This window comes from Epinephelus moara, chromosome 4 (genome assembly GCF_006386435.1).
Source record: "Epinephelus moara isolate mb chromosome 4, YSFRI_EMoa_1.0, whole genome shotgun sequence".
In the NCBI taxonomy this organism is placed as follows: domain Eukaryota; kingdom Metazoa; phylum Chordata; class Actinopteri; order Perciformes; family Serranidae; genus Epinephelus; species Epinephelus moara.
In genome coordinates this window covers 27057475-27072351 of record NC_065509.1, presented here as the reverse complement: position 1 = coordinate 27072351, position 14877 = coordinate 27057475, and the positions used below count along the sequence as shown (strand labels likewise).

General features: G+C 40.1%; 1 protein-coding gene across 1 annotated transcript in view; it reads left to right on the top strand.

The window, feature by feature from the left end:
- The window catches only part of kdrl (kinase insert domain receptor like), a 61644-nt gene extending 47026 nt beyond the window's left edge, over positions 1 to 14618 (top strand). The window contains exons 26-30 of the mRNA XM_050042046.1: positions 867 to 972; positions 3457 to 3581; positions 5548 to 5626; positions 6881 to 6984; positions 11590 to 14618. Of these exons, the coding sequence (XP_049898003.1) occupies positions 867 to 972; positions 3457 to 3581; positions 5548 to 5626; positions 6881 to 6984; positions 11590 to 11773 (598 nt within the window). The 3' untranslated portion in view covers positions 11774 to 14618. The remainder of the gene's footprint in view (positions 1 to 866; positions 973 to 3456; positions 3582 to 5547; positions 5627 to 6880; positions 6985 to 11589) is intronic.
- The last annotated feature ends 259 nt before the right edge of the window (positions 14619 to 14877 follow it).

The window sequence follows — 14877 nt, the reverse complement described above, 5'->3', positions numbered from 1 at the left end:
GTATCTACATAGGGAGCGGGTCCTCCTCCACAGAGTCCGCCATGTTGCACTACCATGTTTCTACAGCTTAGAATGGACAAACCAAACTCTGGCTCTAGATATGACCATTCACGTTTTAGCGTGGGCCACCGTAGTTAGCAGCCTGTCCTTAGAAATACCTTCCTTTTATGTGAAACTTCCTTACTCAATGTTTTACTAGTTTCAATCACCTGGTCTGTTTGTTTTGGAGAGGAAGAGACCTTTATGGATAATTAGGTATTCGATTATTAACACCTCCGCAACAGAGAAGACCAAAGGAATTCTTACCGGGAGCAATTTTAGCTGGTTGCAATCTGCAATCCTCACCGCTAGATGCCACTAATTCCCCCTAACTCCTACATACTGTTCCTGCAAAGATATGTGTAGGGAAAGCATTGGTTGCTGCAACAGAAACTGGGGAGGGATCCATCATATCCATCAATCCCAATCAGTAACGTGCTGTGACCGTAATTTAAACAGCAGCCGTGGAGCTCTGTTCCTAAATTCCTCCACAAACCGAGACAGCACACTGCAATGGAAACTCACATTAAGGCTCAGAGTCTTCCCACATGTGTAGAGATGCTGACAGCTTGTCAGAGACCTGAGCGAGGCTTTGTACTCTCGCACCCAAAAGAGAATTAGATACAGCCCCAGAGGCTCCGGATCACCTGAGAATAGAAAACAGAGAATGGTCGAATATCCAAAGAGAAGTTTTCTTCTGAGAGGTGCTTTGTCACAGTACATCAACCCGAATATAATGTCTGTTGATTCTTGGCATCCAGTGCACTGAAGGCTTGCATGTATCTTTCTTGCAGTTTTGTGTTAAGTGTTGTTCTCTTCACTTTTAGATATCAGACCATGTTGGACTGCTGGCAGGGAGAGCCACAGGAGCGTCCGACCTTCACTGAGCTGGTGGAAAGGCTGGGAGATCTGCTTCAGGCCAGTGTGCAACAGGTATGATAGACAAGAAAGAGTGTGCACTGATTGAACACTACGTATGATGTGTCATAGTTTTGTTTCAACAGAAGTGAGCAGTTAATGAACAGCAGCTGTGGGGAACTCAAACTGAAAGTTGATGATGATACCAAACTAAAAGATTTATGAATGTGTTTTCTCGGCAAGACAAATACAGGAACTAAATTTTTAGTTGAAGTTCAAGTCCCCACATACTTTGGGAATTCTGACCATACTGTGGCTTCACAAAACACTTAACACTATTAGTCACCCGAATGAGTCACAAACACGGCAAATATTCAGGAAGCAGCGTTGCTGATCAGAGTCCTGCAGCCCAAAGAAGATTCAGAGCGGCGTCTCGCCCAGGGGGGTGCTTAGAGTAACTGAGAGGGGAAGTAACACTCAACACAAATACTTGGCTCCCTTTGAAATGGCAACATCAGTCTTGTAAGAGGAACCACACTTCAAAACACATGGAAAACAATGGCATTATTAGTGTGACGCAGGATAACTTTGTCTGGTTTAAATGCTGTATATTGTTAGAACCTGCTGAAAGTTTGTAGATTTTATGAGGCTGTATGAAAGTTTAACAGCTGTTTGTTCTAATCAGGTCAATAAATATGCTCCACAGGAAGAATCTGCATTTGATTATTATGCAAACATATTACACTGAAAGGAAATGACACCTTTACCAACAGGCCTTTTGTACTGCAGACATTTTGTCCTAGTAGGAAAAGCACAGGTGTTACTAATAACATTAAAGATGGCTCTGTTTTATTTAGCCAGCATGTACAATACGAGGACCCAGAGACTGAGGCTGCATCCACACTGATAGGTTTTTGTTTTAAAACACATAACTACTGCTATATTTACGCCTAGCGTCCACACTACTACGGTCTTTTAGAAACCCTTTAATTGGAGACCTTTTAAAACGCTGCTGACCACATTTTAGTTTGAAGAGTATGGGGTTGTGTTTAAGTCTAGAAAACGATGATGCAGACGCCAACTTCCGCTTCCTGATTGAGCCTTATTAGTCACAACATGTCAAGCCAAAACATTATGGCTAGGTCTACATACCCTCTTGTGTGGGTGCTCATTTCCCATCGCCATGGCTTCCTGCGGCGATGGATATTGCTTCCAGTACCAATGTAATATGTCATCGTATTTGCTTTGCAGTGACATGCAATCTCTTTTCTGCCGCCTTGACCACCATACTCATGTGTTACTTTCATTAACAGTTCCACCTCGTCATCAGTCCAAGCAAAGAAATCTCTGATCTTATTATTTGCAATCTCTGTTGTATTCTCTGCAGCCAACGACAGAGTAGAAGAGCCGCTTCCTGTTTACACTTGCATGCCAATTGTTAAATGATATGCGATGTCAGGCGTGTTAAAATGGACAGAAAATAATTCTGAAATGGTGCTAAAACGCTTGTGTGTACAGAGTTCGATTTTGTTTTAAAACTCGGATTTAAAATGAAATTGTATAGGTGTGCATGTGGCCTGAAGCAGCTAGATGAGTTTAGCCACCATTAATTGGATTGATTACACCCATGCTTTTCAAGAGAAAACAAATTAGGTTTGGTTAGGTTTTCTACAGGTATGTTTCAGATCAGGTGGGTCCTTATAGACCTCTAGTCCTCGTCTCAATTCAAATTGAAAATGAACAATGTACTTGAAGCTCTCACCATCACCTCCCTAAAGCACAAAATAAGTTATGGTAATAGACTGTAACTCCATGACTCACTGAAATTTTAAAAACAGAAGTGGTGAAAAAATAATAAAGTGTTGTTTTTAAAAAAAAAAAAAAAAAAAAAAAGTGGATGGAAACTGAAGAAAGTGGAGCGCTTAGCAATAACTATCACTGATGACAGGAAACTGGCAAGAGCCCCAACAAGAGGGGGATTATTTTCAGTCATCAGGATCTGTAAGATGCCCACAGTCGTGTTTCTGCTTCCACTAACTAAGGAGAGCAGGCATCTCGTCCAGAATGTACATCACACCAGACAGATTGGCACACAAAGAGAAGGAATTATATTTCACTTCTTCTGCGAAGACTACACAGGACTGTAACTTGTACAGTGGAGTAATAAGAGATAAAGACAAGGCCACACATGACATCACATGAAAACTACAGCATGTAATATTACAAATGAGTCTGTGAAAACTATCTGCATGAGAAAAAGTTCAGACTGGACACAGAGAAAACAGTGGAGGGGTTCGACTCTTATTAATAAAGCTATTGTTACAGTGCAGGAAGGCTGGTCACAGACTCTGCTGCCTCCACCAGCCTCGTGAACATTGTACTGGATTTATTAGGCATGACCTCAGTTTCTTTGGCTGCTCGCCACGACCCATGGAAGCGTGTGTTTGTATAGCCTGCACACAGAACTGGCCCACAAGCCTCTCGTCTCTTTTATAATTTGCATCATGGAGGCGTAAGGCTGCACTCTTATATTTTGTGTCTCTGTTTGGTTGATTTTAGGAGGGGAAGCACTACATACCTATCAACACAGCCCTGCTGGCAAAGGTGGGAGACCAGTCGACCACAGTGCCCTCAGAGGAGACGCCCACACGACCTGTCTCCCACCGTGACTCAGGGAGCACCTGGTGAGAACATGGATCATTTATGCACTGTCTTCTTTACATAAAACAGACACCTGAAACCCTTATGTACTTGGACAGATGTTGCTATTTTATCTTTTCTTCAATGATGTATTTAAACTATTGGATGCTCTCAAGATAAACTGTAGTACCTTTGGTGCTCCTTTAACTTTTCATTTAGCACCATCATCAGACCCAAATTTTAATTCGTCTAGTACTTTTATTGACAGACTAATGACATTCCCATCAACCTTTGCTGTCCAACATCACATACTATACCCTACATACACAATGTGTACAATCATTCAACATACCTTTACATGAATAAACAGTAGTATATATCATTTCAAATGCACTGAGCTGTAATTACCACGTCACTTCCTGAGAGCCTCCTTGCTGATTGGTGACATGTAACCATGGTAACCTATGCCAAACATAGGCTGAACTAATTTAAAAGAATACTTCACCCACAAAATGACTATCTGTAAATCAATTAGTCATTCTGTGTAGCCTTGAATTACTAAAGATAACTTTGTTTTTCTTACATGCCTTCACGGAAACCAGCGAACATTCATAATTCATAGTTTATTGATCACTTGGGGGGCACATTTAAACAGCAAAACTATATAAAAACACTTGCAACACTCTTGGAAGTATTGAGCATATGACTGGATAAATGAGACTTGGATTATCCTGCATGAGTTGTGTGAGAGTTTGTCAACAGGTGTTCTGATATGGTTCTCTAACATGATCCTCAATCAATAAATCAATATGGTTGCCGTTTTCCATGGAGGCATATGAGAATAACAAAGTTTTTATCACAGATTCAAGGAAACAATGTGACGAATTGATCTACAAATGCTCATTTTGTGGGTGAAGTATTCCTTCAAATAAAAAAGTGAAAGCTTATACTTTCACTCATATTGAAGCATTGTTGACATTACAGAGTTGTCTTGATCAGTTTCCACCATTGTCTGTTTTTATCACTACCACATTGCAATGTGGGATATTTAGTGTCTAATGTTTGTTGTAATATGTACCCGGAAATAGTTTGCAATTTATATTTTGTCGGTGTCATAGGTCTTGGACACTCTAAAAAAATCTCACATGCTGTTTTAATGTACTAAGTAGCATGTGAGTACGGAATTTTGGATGCAGCTGTATGTTATCATTGTCATTATTAGCATGTCAGCAGGCTGATGTTAGCATTAAACTCAAAGCACCACTGCGCCTAGGTGCAGCCTCACAGAACTGTGTGACTGTGACTGTTAGCCTTGTTGGCTCAAATCTGTTACATTCTTCTATGAACTCGTTAAAGGAAATAAATCAACACACTATAAAGACATGTAAACCTATCTGCAGACTGTTAAAGGCAACCCGAGTCTGTTTTGCAAAGGAAATGCCCTAAGTCATTTCCTCACTTTGCACTGAAAAATATTTAAAACAATTATTGTTCTTGTCGCACTCAGACTAAACTCCACGAGGCGAACAGTTAAGTCTGACCTGAGGACAATGAAAGTCCTGATTAGCACATGATAAGAAATGTACACCCGGCAGCTTGATGGCCAGGGAGCTTTCGGTATTGTGGCTCCTGTGAGGAATTTCCCCAAAAACGATACAGCCAGCCTCAAGATTTATGTGCACTTAAAATAATATTTGTTGAGCTCTTGAGTTTTCACAGCTCCTCCAAGTGTGTTTATTGAGGAGGTGTTGAAAAGCAGTAATGACAGTTAGCCTTTAAGCTAAATTAAGCAGTCGTTTAAGTCGTTTTAGCCTCTTCAGTGTTGAAATGCAAAGTAAACAAGGTGTGTTTTCAAAGTGCAACGTCACTGATGCGACATGTTGTTGATTTAAGTGATTATGTTCCTGTGGTTTTGTTGCTGAACTTTGCCTCTCGGGTCCAGTGTAATCAAAGGATTCTTCAAACTGAAGGGGTATTTTGGAGACTAACCCTGGAATATTTTCTTGCCAGGAACATCAAGATCCGTCCTGCTAGTGTGAAAACCTTCGATGAGGTGACCATGGAGGACGGGACTAATGAGAACCATGAGGTGAGTTATTCATTCTGGACCTAAACCAGAAACAGACAATCTGTGCTCTGACAGTTAAACAGAAACTTCACTCTGTCACATAAATGTTTTTATTTAAAATCAGTTCTATGTACCTAACGGATCATGATACCTTTATTTCTTCACTGCCTGTCATGTCATGACATGGAGTCCCACAAGGTTCTCTAATTGGCCCGGTCTTAGTTCGTTTATCTGCAGCCATTTGGCCATTTTTTTTGTCACTTAAACACCGTGACCTAATATGTTTATGCCAGTAACACGTCTCATTCAGTTATGAAAAGCTTAACAATCTGGATTCCTGCACTGCTGCCATTAAGGACTGACTTTTACAACTGAATACTGATAAAACTGAAGTTGTGGTAATTAATCATGATCATATTTCAAACAGAATCAACCCCAACCTAAATTACTGACAGATATTTTTTTAGACAGATATAGAGTTGTTTTTGAATACTTTTACTTCAATTGTCAAATTTAGTGTCTCGCTCATTCTGTTTGATGTTGCTGATTATACTTGATTTAATTTTACTACTGTACTGGACTCAAAATCAGATTTGGCTGTTTAATGCAAATATTCAACTATCCGTTCGATTTTTTCCATATAGAGTTAGAGAACGGGATTCGGCGGCGCGCTCAGGGTGACAGTGACGTTCACACAATATAAGCTAAGCCCTTCGAGTTAATGCGTGCTAAGTACATGAATGAAGGATTGGAAATGTGCAACATTTGTTGTCAACACTAAATAAAAAACAAAAGCCAGAGACTATATTGTATGAAGTTGCTGTAGGCTGCAAATTCACTATTTCTAAGTAAATGTTGGAAGATGATGTATTTCAGAGCCTGACCAGGTAAAGAGTCAACCTGTTCTCACAAGAGAGCAGCGTGAAAGTGAGGAGCGTTCAATCTGCAGCTACATCTTAGGACCGAAACGGCTCCAGAAATACACTGACTGACAAAAAAAACACAATTGCCTGACTTGAAGAATCTCAGTCGACTGAGGGGTCTCCATATGATGATTAGAATTATTGACTTTCATGGGGAAGCCCTACCTAAGTGTCTTTTTTTTGTATTTCATTGTTTTGTATTTTTGTGCACCTGTGAATAACCTTGTAAGTCTGGTTTTGAAATGTTCTATAGAGATAAACGTTTAGATATTTATTATTTGTTCATTTCAGATAACAATGAAGGAGTTTAAATTATTCTCTCTCTGTCTGTCTGTCTCTTTGTCATCATCAGGGCGGTCACTCAGACAGTGGGATGGGCTTGTCGTCTGACAACATGGAGACTCTGAAGCGCCTCGAATCATTGGCAGGCCGACCTCTGAGCATCATGGCTCTAGCGTACGTAAACAACACCACACAACATCCCTCAGGATACAAGTGACAAATAAGCACACACAAGACTGCAAAATACCTGCTTGGAAACCTCCCTGCTGTGCTGGAATGTAGACGCTGTAACCGTCACACACACATTTCTTTTGGCTCTAAAAGAGGTCTGTAGCTAGTTTTCCCTTTTGTCTGGAGAAGCCATGCAGGAGGGTCGGTGGCACAAAAGAGAAGTGGGAGGGAAAAAGCTTGAAGGTGACAAACTGAAGGACCGAGCACAAAAGCAGAGTGGATGCGTCACTTGAGGTTTGCCTGTTTTAAGAGCGCACACTAAAACCCCTTTGTTTTCCTGAACGAGATACCTCCCACTCTGATTTAACTTATGAGTCATGGCTGTTTGGTGTAATGAAATGTTGTTATCTCAAAGGAGTGACATTGGCTAAAAGTCTATACTCCAAAATCCTGGGGATCGTTTGATGACTTTAAGATGTGGATCCTGCCAGGACAAGTATATAAAACTGTCATAAAGGGGGAAAAAAAACACTGAGACAATGTGTTCTCACTTTATGGGTTATTTGGGGATAAAGTCAAATCAGAGTCAAATTTCCTTAAATCTTTTTCTTATGAGGGTCTCTGAAGGTGTCTTAAGGCTTACATATAAACTTTACAGCAGCTTAGTGGCAGGGTTAATTTACAGGGTCAAACCTCTGAACTCAGTAATTACACTTTAAACCTTGTGGTATTATTCTGCTGTTCCCTGCACAGGAGCAACTATTAATACTCCTTCAAAGCCTCCACTTAAAAGATTTAAGGGATGAACAGCAGTAAAGTTAATTGTCCCAAAGCAAATCTTCATATGTTTCCCAAATCTCTGGTAAGCTGAAGAGGAAAGAGTGGAAACGAACATAAAAGCTCTTATAACTGCCAGGGAAAAAAAAAAACTTATGAGACACACTTAGCAGAGTTACTGACGCTCTCTAAAGCACTTTAATTAATTAACAGCTCACCAAACTTTCTACAGACACCCACACCCACTTACAGTAACTGTTTACTTGCAGAAAAATAATCTGGGTTTTGCCCTTATTCCAAAAAGACAATATTCCTACTGAGCTGTTTACATGGCTGATGAAAGTTAATGTTCCATTAATATTCCTGTTTACATGCAGCTGTGGATACTCCGATATAAAAAAAGGTCTAGTGTGTAGGATTTAGTGCGGTTGCAGAACTTAAACTTCTCATGTGCCAAGCATGTAGAGAGCTAGTGTAGAGCAACATGGTGGACTGTGGAAGAGCACCTGCTCCGCATGTAGGTTAAAACAGCTCATTCTAATTTTAGTTTCAGTGGATTTTAAACAAATGATGGCAGATGTTTAGGGCTGGTTACTCTGTAGTTGAGGTATATGTAGGCATGTGTAGGTGTTTGTGTCACTGGCAGTAGGAGGGGGTAGTTACGAGGTTAAGAGTGTGCATGTGTCTGTATGTATGTGTGTATGTATGGTACAGGGGTAGATAGGCAAATGTGAAGTGAATCAATATGGTTGTTTTTTAGAGCTATTTTATATTTATGAATATTTTATTACATCTGGCAATAGATGCCCTTAAATCCTACACACTCGACCTTTAACATGTTATTTATCACATCATAATATTCAGAAGTGGAACAGCTGGAGCCACTTGTGCCATTTGCTTCTTTTCATCAAAACAGGATTTTCCTACCAGTGAATATTTCGACCGTGCAAATATAGCTTCCCACTTTAATTCCTTCAGCCACCTCTTTGAAAATGTCAGCGTTACGATATTGCACATCTCCAAACACCTTCATGTTTAAAAGTAGGTGTGTTTCTTCTTCCAACCAGAAATGTGGACATCTTTTTTGAGCATGCATCACTACCTCAGCAAACTGTTGAGTTGTGTACAGCGTATCCATGACAACTGACAGAGCTGACCGCAAACCAGCAAGATGCCGTGTGTTGCAAACAGCGGTCAAACCACAAATTAAGATGCATATTTTGAATGCATTGTATACATGTCTAAAGAATGCTATTGAAACCCAAATAATACCGACATAACCCATGTATTAAACAGAATATGCTGTTTACGTGACCTGTATCTAATTAAGAATATTCGGAATAATAGTGTAATATTAGTGTGCATGTAAACATACCTAGTGTCTTTTACTTCACAAAACTTTTAAGTCGGAGCCACCAGGACTCGTTACCATCCTGCTTGTGTCATCAGGGCCTCAGCATGGCAGCGAGAATAAATGCAGGGAGGCATGCAGAGAATGATGCACATTTTGAGGGGAGGACTTCCTCGCTGGACAACCATTCAATCACTGCCACCTTTGAACTTAGGAGGGTTTACAAGGGCCCCCCTGTTAGCTGTAGCGCTGTGCTCCTTTTGTTAAGCTGAAGTCCACCTGTTGCTCTCTTGGCCTTCACCACTCTTCCTGCATAACTTCTTTTAAACAGTAGCATACATTTTGATTGACTGAACAATACTAGAGAAAACATTAAAATACAAAAAGCTAAAACAGTCTAAACTCCAAATATGTTCATGTAACTATCCTATAAAACTTTAACAATTCATCCACTGATTGTTTCAGCTGAGGGTTAAAGGGAATTTTCACCCTGACTCATTTCCTTGTTGCTCACTCGCCAGTTGTGCCCCCACCTTGTGTTTGGCATTGGCAAGGCAACACTGTACCATTGTTAGGTATTTTTGATGGCTGGTTTATCAGGTAGTTATTCATCAGGACAACATTCCAGCACAGCGGCGTCACTTTACTCCCGCTGGGTGCTGACCCTTTGGCCTCCAGAGAGGAGCTCTGGAAACCCTTAGCAACCTCCAAAGACAATAAGAGGCAATTACTCATATTCTGAGCATCAAATGAAGCAGAAAGGCTCAGGATGATTGATTACATCATATATGAATAAAGAGAGGTTTGTTCGATAGCTTCACACAAGGGGCATTTTTTTTAAACAAATCGAAGAACAGCAAAACAGACCTCTGTTGTACATTGAGTTAGAGTGCACATCCCCACTGACTGCTCTGATTTCCTCCCTGACAGTCTAGTTTTTCCACAAATAAAAAGTTATGCCATAAAAATAATTTGAAAGATTGTATAATAATATTAAGAAATATATGCTTTGGGACTTCGAATGTTATGTGAAGCACACACCTAGAAAAGCCCTGCGGAGAATTTAGGTCCTGTGCCATTTTTTAGTCAGGATCAGGGATGGGCCTTTAAGTAATTTTCATATCCGAGCAGTTATATTAAATTAATATTCAGTAATGAGTATTCGCAAAAAAAAAAAGCTTACATAAGAAAAGATCCGCACAGACTGAAGAGATAAGCTATGACACACACACATTTAATGTTACCTAGCTTGTGCTGCATATTCATTTTGTTAATTTTGTCTAATGTAGATTTCTTTTAAAAAGCAAAAAACAATGTGATCACCCTATACATTGAGTACTCAGGATGTCCCTGCTTTGTTGTGTCTCTTGTGTTTGTTTGTCAGTGTTTTTGCAATTAGGAGTGTTTATTGTGCACAGCTGATGATGTGGTCATATCCATTATCCACATTATCTCCATTACTGCATCGATGAACAGACAAACAGACAGAAAACAGACAAATTAGGAGAAGCTCTGGGATATTGGAGCTCCATCTAATGGTTATTTTCATCACCAACTACGCCGCAAATTATTTAATTGATTAACAAAAAACTTTATAAATTTCCCAAGTGACAAATTCAAATGTCATACTTTGTCCAACCAGCCCAAAGAATTTTCAAGTTACAGTAACTCAGAGCAGAGAAAACAAATTCTTGTGTCTGAAGCTGAAACCAGACAATATAAAAAGATACGTCAAAAATTAACTTAAAAAATGATTATTCGATTATTAAAATACCTGCCAGTCAATTTTCTGTAGATAAATTTATCAACTAATTGGTTTGAAGACACTTAAACTTAAGATAACGATTTGCTATATTTGCTGAAACTGTCACTACATTCACAAAGAAGTACTTAAAAAAGATAATCATGGAAAATAATCCAGTTCCTCCTCCCGCTTGTAGTGCTTCTAAAAGCATTCGCTAGAGTCCACCACAGCTGAACAAAACAACCAATCAGAGCCAAGGAGTCTCTAACACAGCCGTCGATCACTGCTCGTGAACTGTGGTCAAACTGTCAAACAAGCCAGCGCTGATCAAATATGAATCAAGATGAGAGAACGTTTGCTCTGGTCGGTGGGCGGGGCTGAGTTTTAGCTCGACTGTTTTCAACATGGCAGCAGAGTCACAAATATTCTCATTTTACAGCTAAACAGTACACTAAATATGTTTCTGAAAACATTTGAGGTGAGAAATAGGCAATGCAGCAACAGAATCTGTCAGTGATTGACATGATTGACAGCTGCGGTAGAGATTTCTCAGCTCTGATTGGTTGTGTTCGTTCACGAACAGTGAGGTCATTGGAGGCAGTAGTGTAACAGTTTGTGTGTTTTTATATTTACAAACCTGCTTGAAATCATGTATTTTGAGTTGAACTGAATCATGTAGCAGCAGCCCTGGTGTTATTTCCCTGTTATATTTATGCCGTATCTCTGTGTGTTTCAGGATGAAGGCAGTGAGCAAGAGTAAAGAGTCTGTGCTGACTGACACAGAGAAGGAGAAGTACCCGCCCACAGTCCCCCCTCTGGACTTCAGTCTGGACGACTCTGCCCTGGACGACAGTCTGGAGTGTCACAGCCCGCCGCCTGACTACAACTATGTGGTGCGCTACTCCACCCCACCTGTGTAACCTCCTGCTCCGGCCCTGGAGAAAGGGACTGACAGCCTCGAGGCCTTTGCTTTGTTCTCCACTGTTTTGACTCTTATCTCTGGACTGTAGCAACGTTTGAGAGGAACACACATGAGATTCCCTCTTAACGTTTTTAGAAAAGACGCTCTGAAACAAATCATGAATCTGCTCGACTGAAGCTTCCAACTTCCAGGGCGTCTGCTGAGCAACAAAAGGAATCCTGCCGACTGTTGATTCCTTTCCAGCTTTCAGACGCAGGCTGACGTTAATGCTGCTGGTCCGTTCCACATTCACTGTGATGTCAAACAGCTGGAAACAGGCTCAGGTATTTCTTTCATCTACTGTGAAAACTAGACGTAATGATTCCCACTTTACCGCAAATCGGATTCAACTACAACCTTTGATTATATTGAATAGAGCCCAGAGAGAAAAAGAAAAGAAAATTAAGGCTTTTCAAGGTTTTATTGAGACTTTTTTTATACATTTAACTTTATTAAAAAAGTGAAAACTGGAATGTAATTTGTGAAAAACTTAAAGGTATGCTATGCAGGAATTGTCGGTTACTGTTTTATAAACACAACATTAACACTTGGCCCTCCTCCCTCCTCTACACTGCTCGCACATACACTGCAAGCTACTATTGCAGGACCTGTAACATGCTAACTAAGCTAACAGCTGACATCTACAGTACATGTCCAACAGAAAACAGGTCAACTCCCTGTAGCTCTTCATCCCCATCCTCTCCTTCAGTGCTCGCAAGTGAACGTAAAAGCCAGCCCCAATTTTACTTTCATTTTGAGACTATTTCACTTGGCGTTTTGCCTCGCTGTTATTGCTGTTTATTTGGCCCTGTGTTCATGATTATCATAGCTTCATCTTGGATTTGTGCTGCTTACAGAAGTCCTGACCTCACCTATGCGCTATGCCTAGCAACATCCCAAACACAGCAAAGTAAGAATAAAGGCCATCTTGTGATGGGATCAGTGGCCCCTTCCCTACTTCCTAACCCCCTACTTCCAGCCCTTTTGCTCAGAGCTCGCCCATCTTCAAACTCAGCCTTCTTTTTGATGTTGGCTACACACCTGTAAAGTTTCATGACTGCAACTTGAACAGTTGTGACAAAATCTGTCTGCAGACGTACAGATAAACACCTGCCAAAATACTTAAAATGGCTTCTGTGCTAGTTCCAGCTGTGACAGTTACCACCAGTACCACATTTTGCCATGATCTCTCACACACACACACACACACACACACACACACACACACACACACACACACAGAGGCAGGAGGTGAAAACAATGCCAGCTGGCGTGATGTTATTAAGGCTGGTAAAAATACAGGCAGAGGGCAGAGTCTCTGCAAAAAAATATACTGCCACACACTTCTAGAGGGTCATAAGTGATGACACAGGGGGATCCTGCATAGTATACCTTGAAAAGAAGATGTTTTTGTAAAGTAACCACAAGTAAAGTTTGTTCAAAGCAAAAGGCAGATGGACAACAACATCACATTTATTATTAATCATGAAAAAAGTCTCTTATTCGAGTTGTTATTGCTCCTTTAAATCCATAAAAATATCAGCTCAACTAACTCAGGTTGACCCAGAGTGACTCTGTCAGGCAGAGGTGGATGTTTTTTTAAGCTCTCCAGTTTATGGAAAATCACAGGTTAATGGAGGTTAATGGAGGAAACAGGGTAGAGTTGAGAGTGAGACCAGACGGGTCAGATTTAATGTTACAGCATTTAAATGAAGAGTTACTGTAAATGCAGATTCCTCCTCCTGTGATGGTTTTGTTTGGTCAAACTAAAAGGAAAGTGTGAAGAGAGTCTCATTTTGTTTTGTTTTTTAATGTACAAATTGAGTTAGAAGTAGACTTTTATAGGAAGTTAGGAACAGAAGAAGCCCTAGTATAAAGTATTTATTTAGACTGTAAACACTGTCACGTAGTAACCAGTTCTGTTTGTTGATGTAGATTCAGAATTAAAGATTAACCAAAGGATTTTCCAGCTCAGTCTTCCTCATGTCAACATGTAACATCCCAACACTTCACTCCAGACGTATATGCTGTTTGTGCTGCTGTATTCACTCATAGTAAAGCTGAGGGAAACATGTATGTGGATGTTCTCCTCCGTCCTTCGTCTTGTGCTACGTGTTAGTAAAGCTTGCAGGGCAGGCTACAGAAACTCGCTGTTGTTATTTGTACCCATGTAAAATCTCCTTGTATGTAATACCAGATGTAATGAAAGTACTGTGGGCCACACTTAGCGTACACACACACCCCTGTAGAAACGCAGCTAGCTTGTGCTTGTCAGTGAGTAAACTGCAGTATAAAGTGGATATTGTGTATTCCCAGATGATGTTTGATTGTGACCAAGTTGTTGTGTTCATGTGGAGAGGAAGTGATTATGCACTGATACTTTATATCACGTATATTGTTTGTATTCTAAAGGTATATTATTATGAAACAGTGTTGAGGGTCACATGTTAAAAGATTTCTGATTTATTTTTATTTAACTCTAGTACATACTGTAGTAGGAAATTAACAATGGCAGTATTTGTTGTAGTGTTTCTCACCAGCTTAACATCATCTGTGTCATGTAGGTTTGTTCACGTCTTGTAATTCTGTCTTATATTTCATTTTTATCACTGCTATCACAGTAACATTCAGTGGATCTAATTGCATTTCTTCACACATAACCTTGAGTAATAAGACCTCCTCGCTTTTTCTGTTTTGTTCATGTAATGTAACAAGTTAGTTTTGATGAAAGTAATGTTCCCCAACACTGTTAACTGAGCATATGAAGAAAATAAATGAATAAAGATCTATATATTTATACTTTACTGGCAGTCTCGACTCATAACTGTTTGAGGAAACACATTTATTAATATCAAACTCATTCATTCATGGTCTTTGTTGTTTCTCTGACTTTCCATTTAGTACCAAAATTTAAATTTGTCAAATGTGTTACAGCTGTGTGTTCTGTGCTGCTGTCCCTTTTCCCTCCATTGTAGATCTGTGCAGGTGTGCTGCATTAGTTAACGAGGTGCAGTGCAGTTGTTAAGGCCCTATGGCGTGAAAAAAAACTCCATCACTGACCCA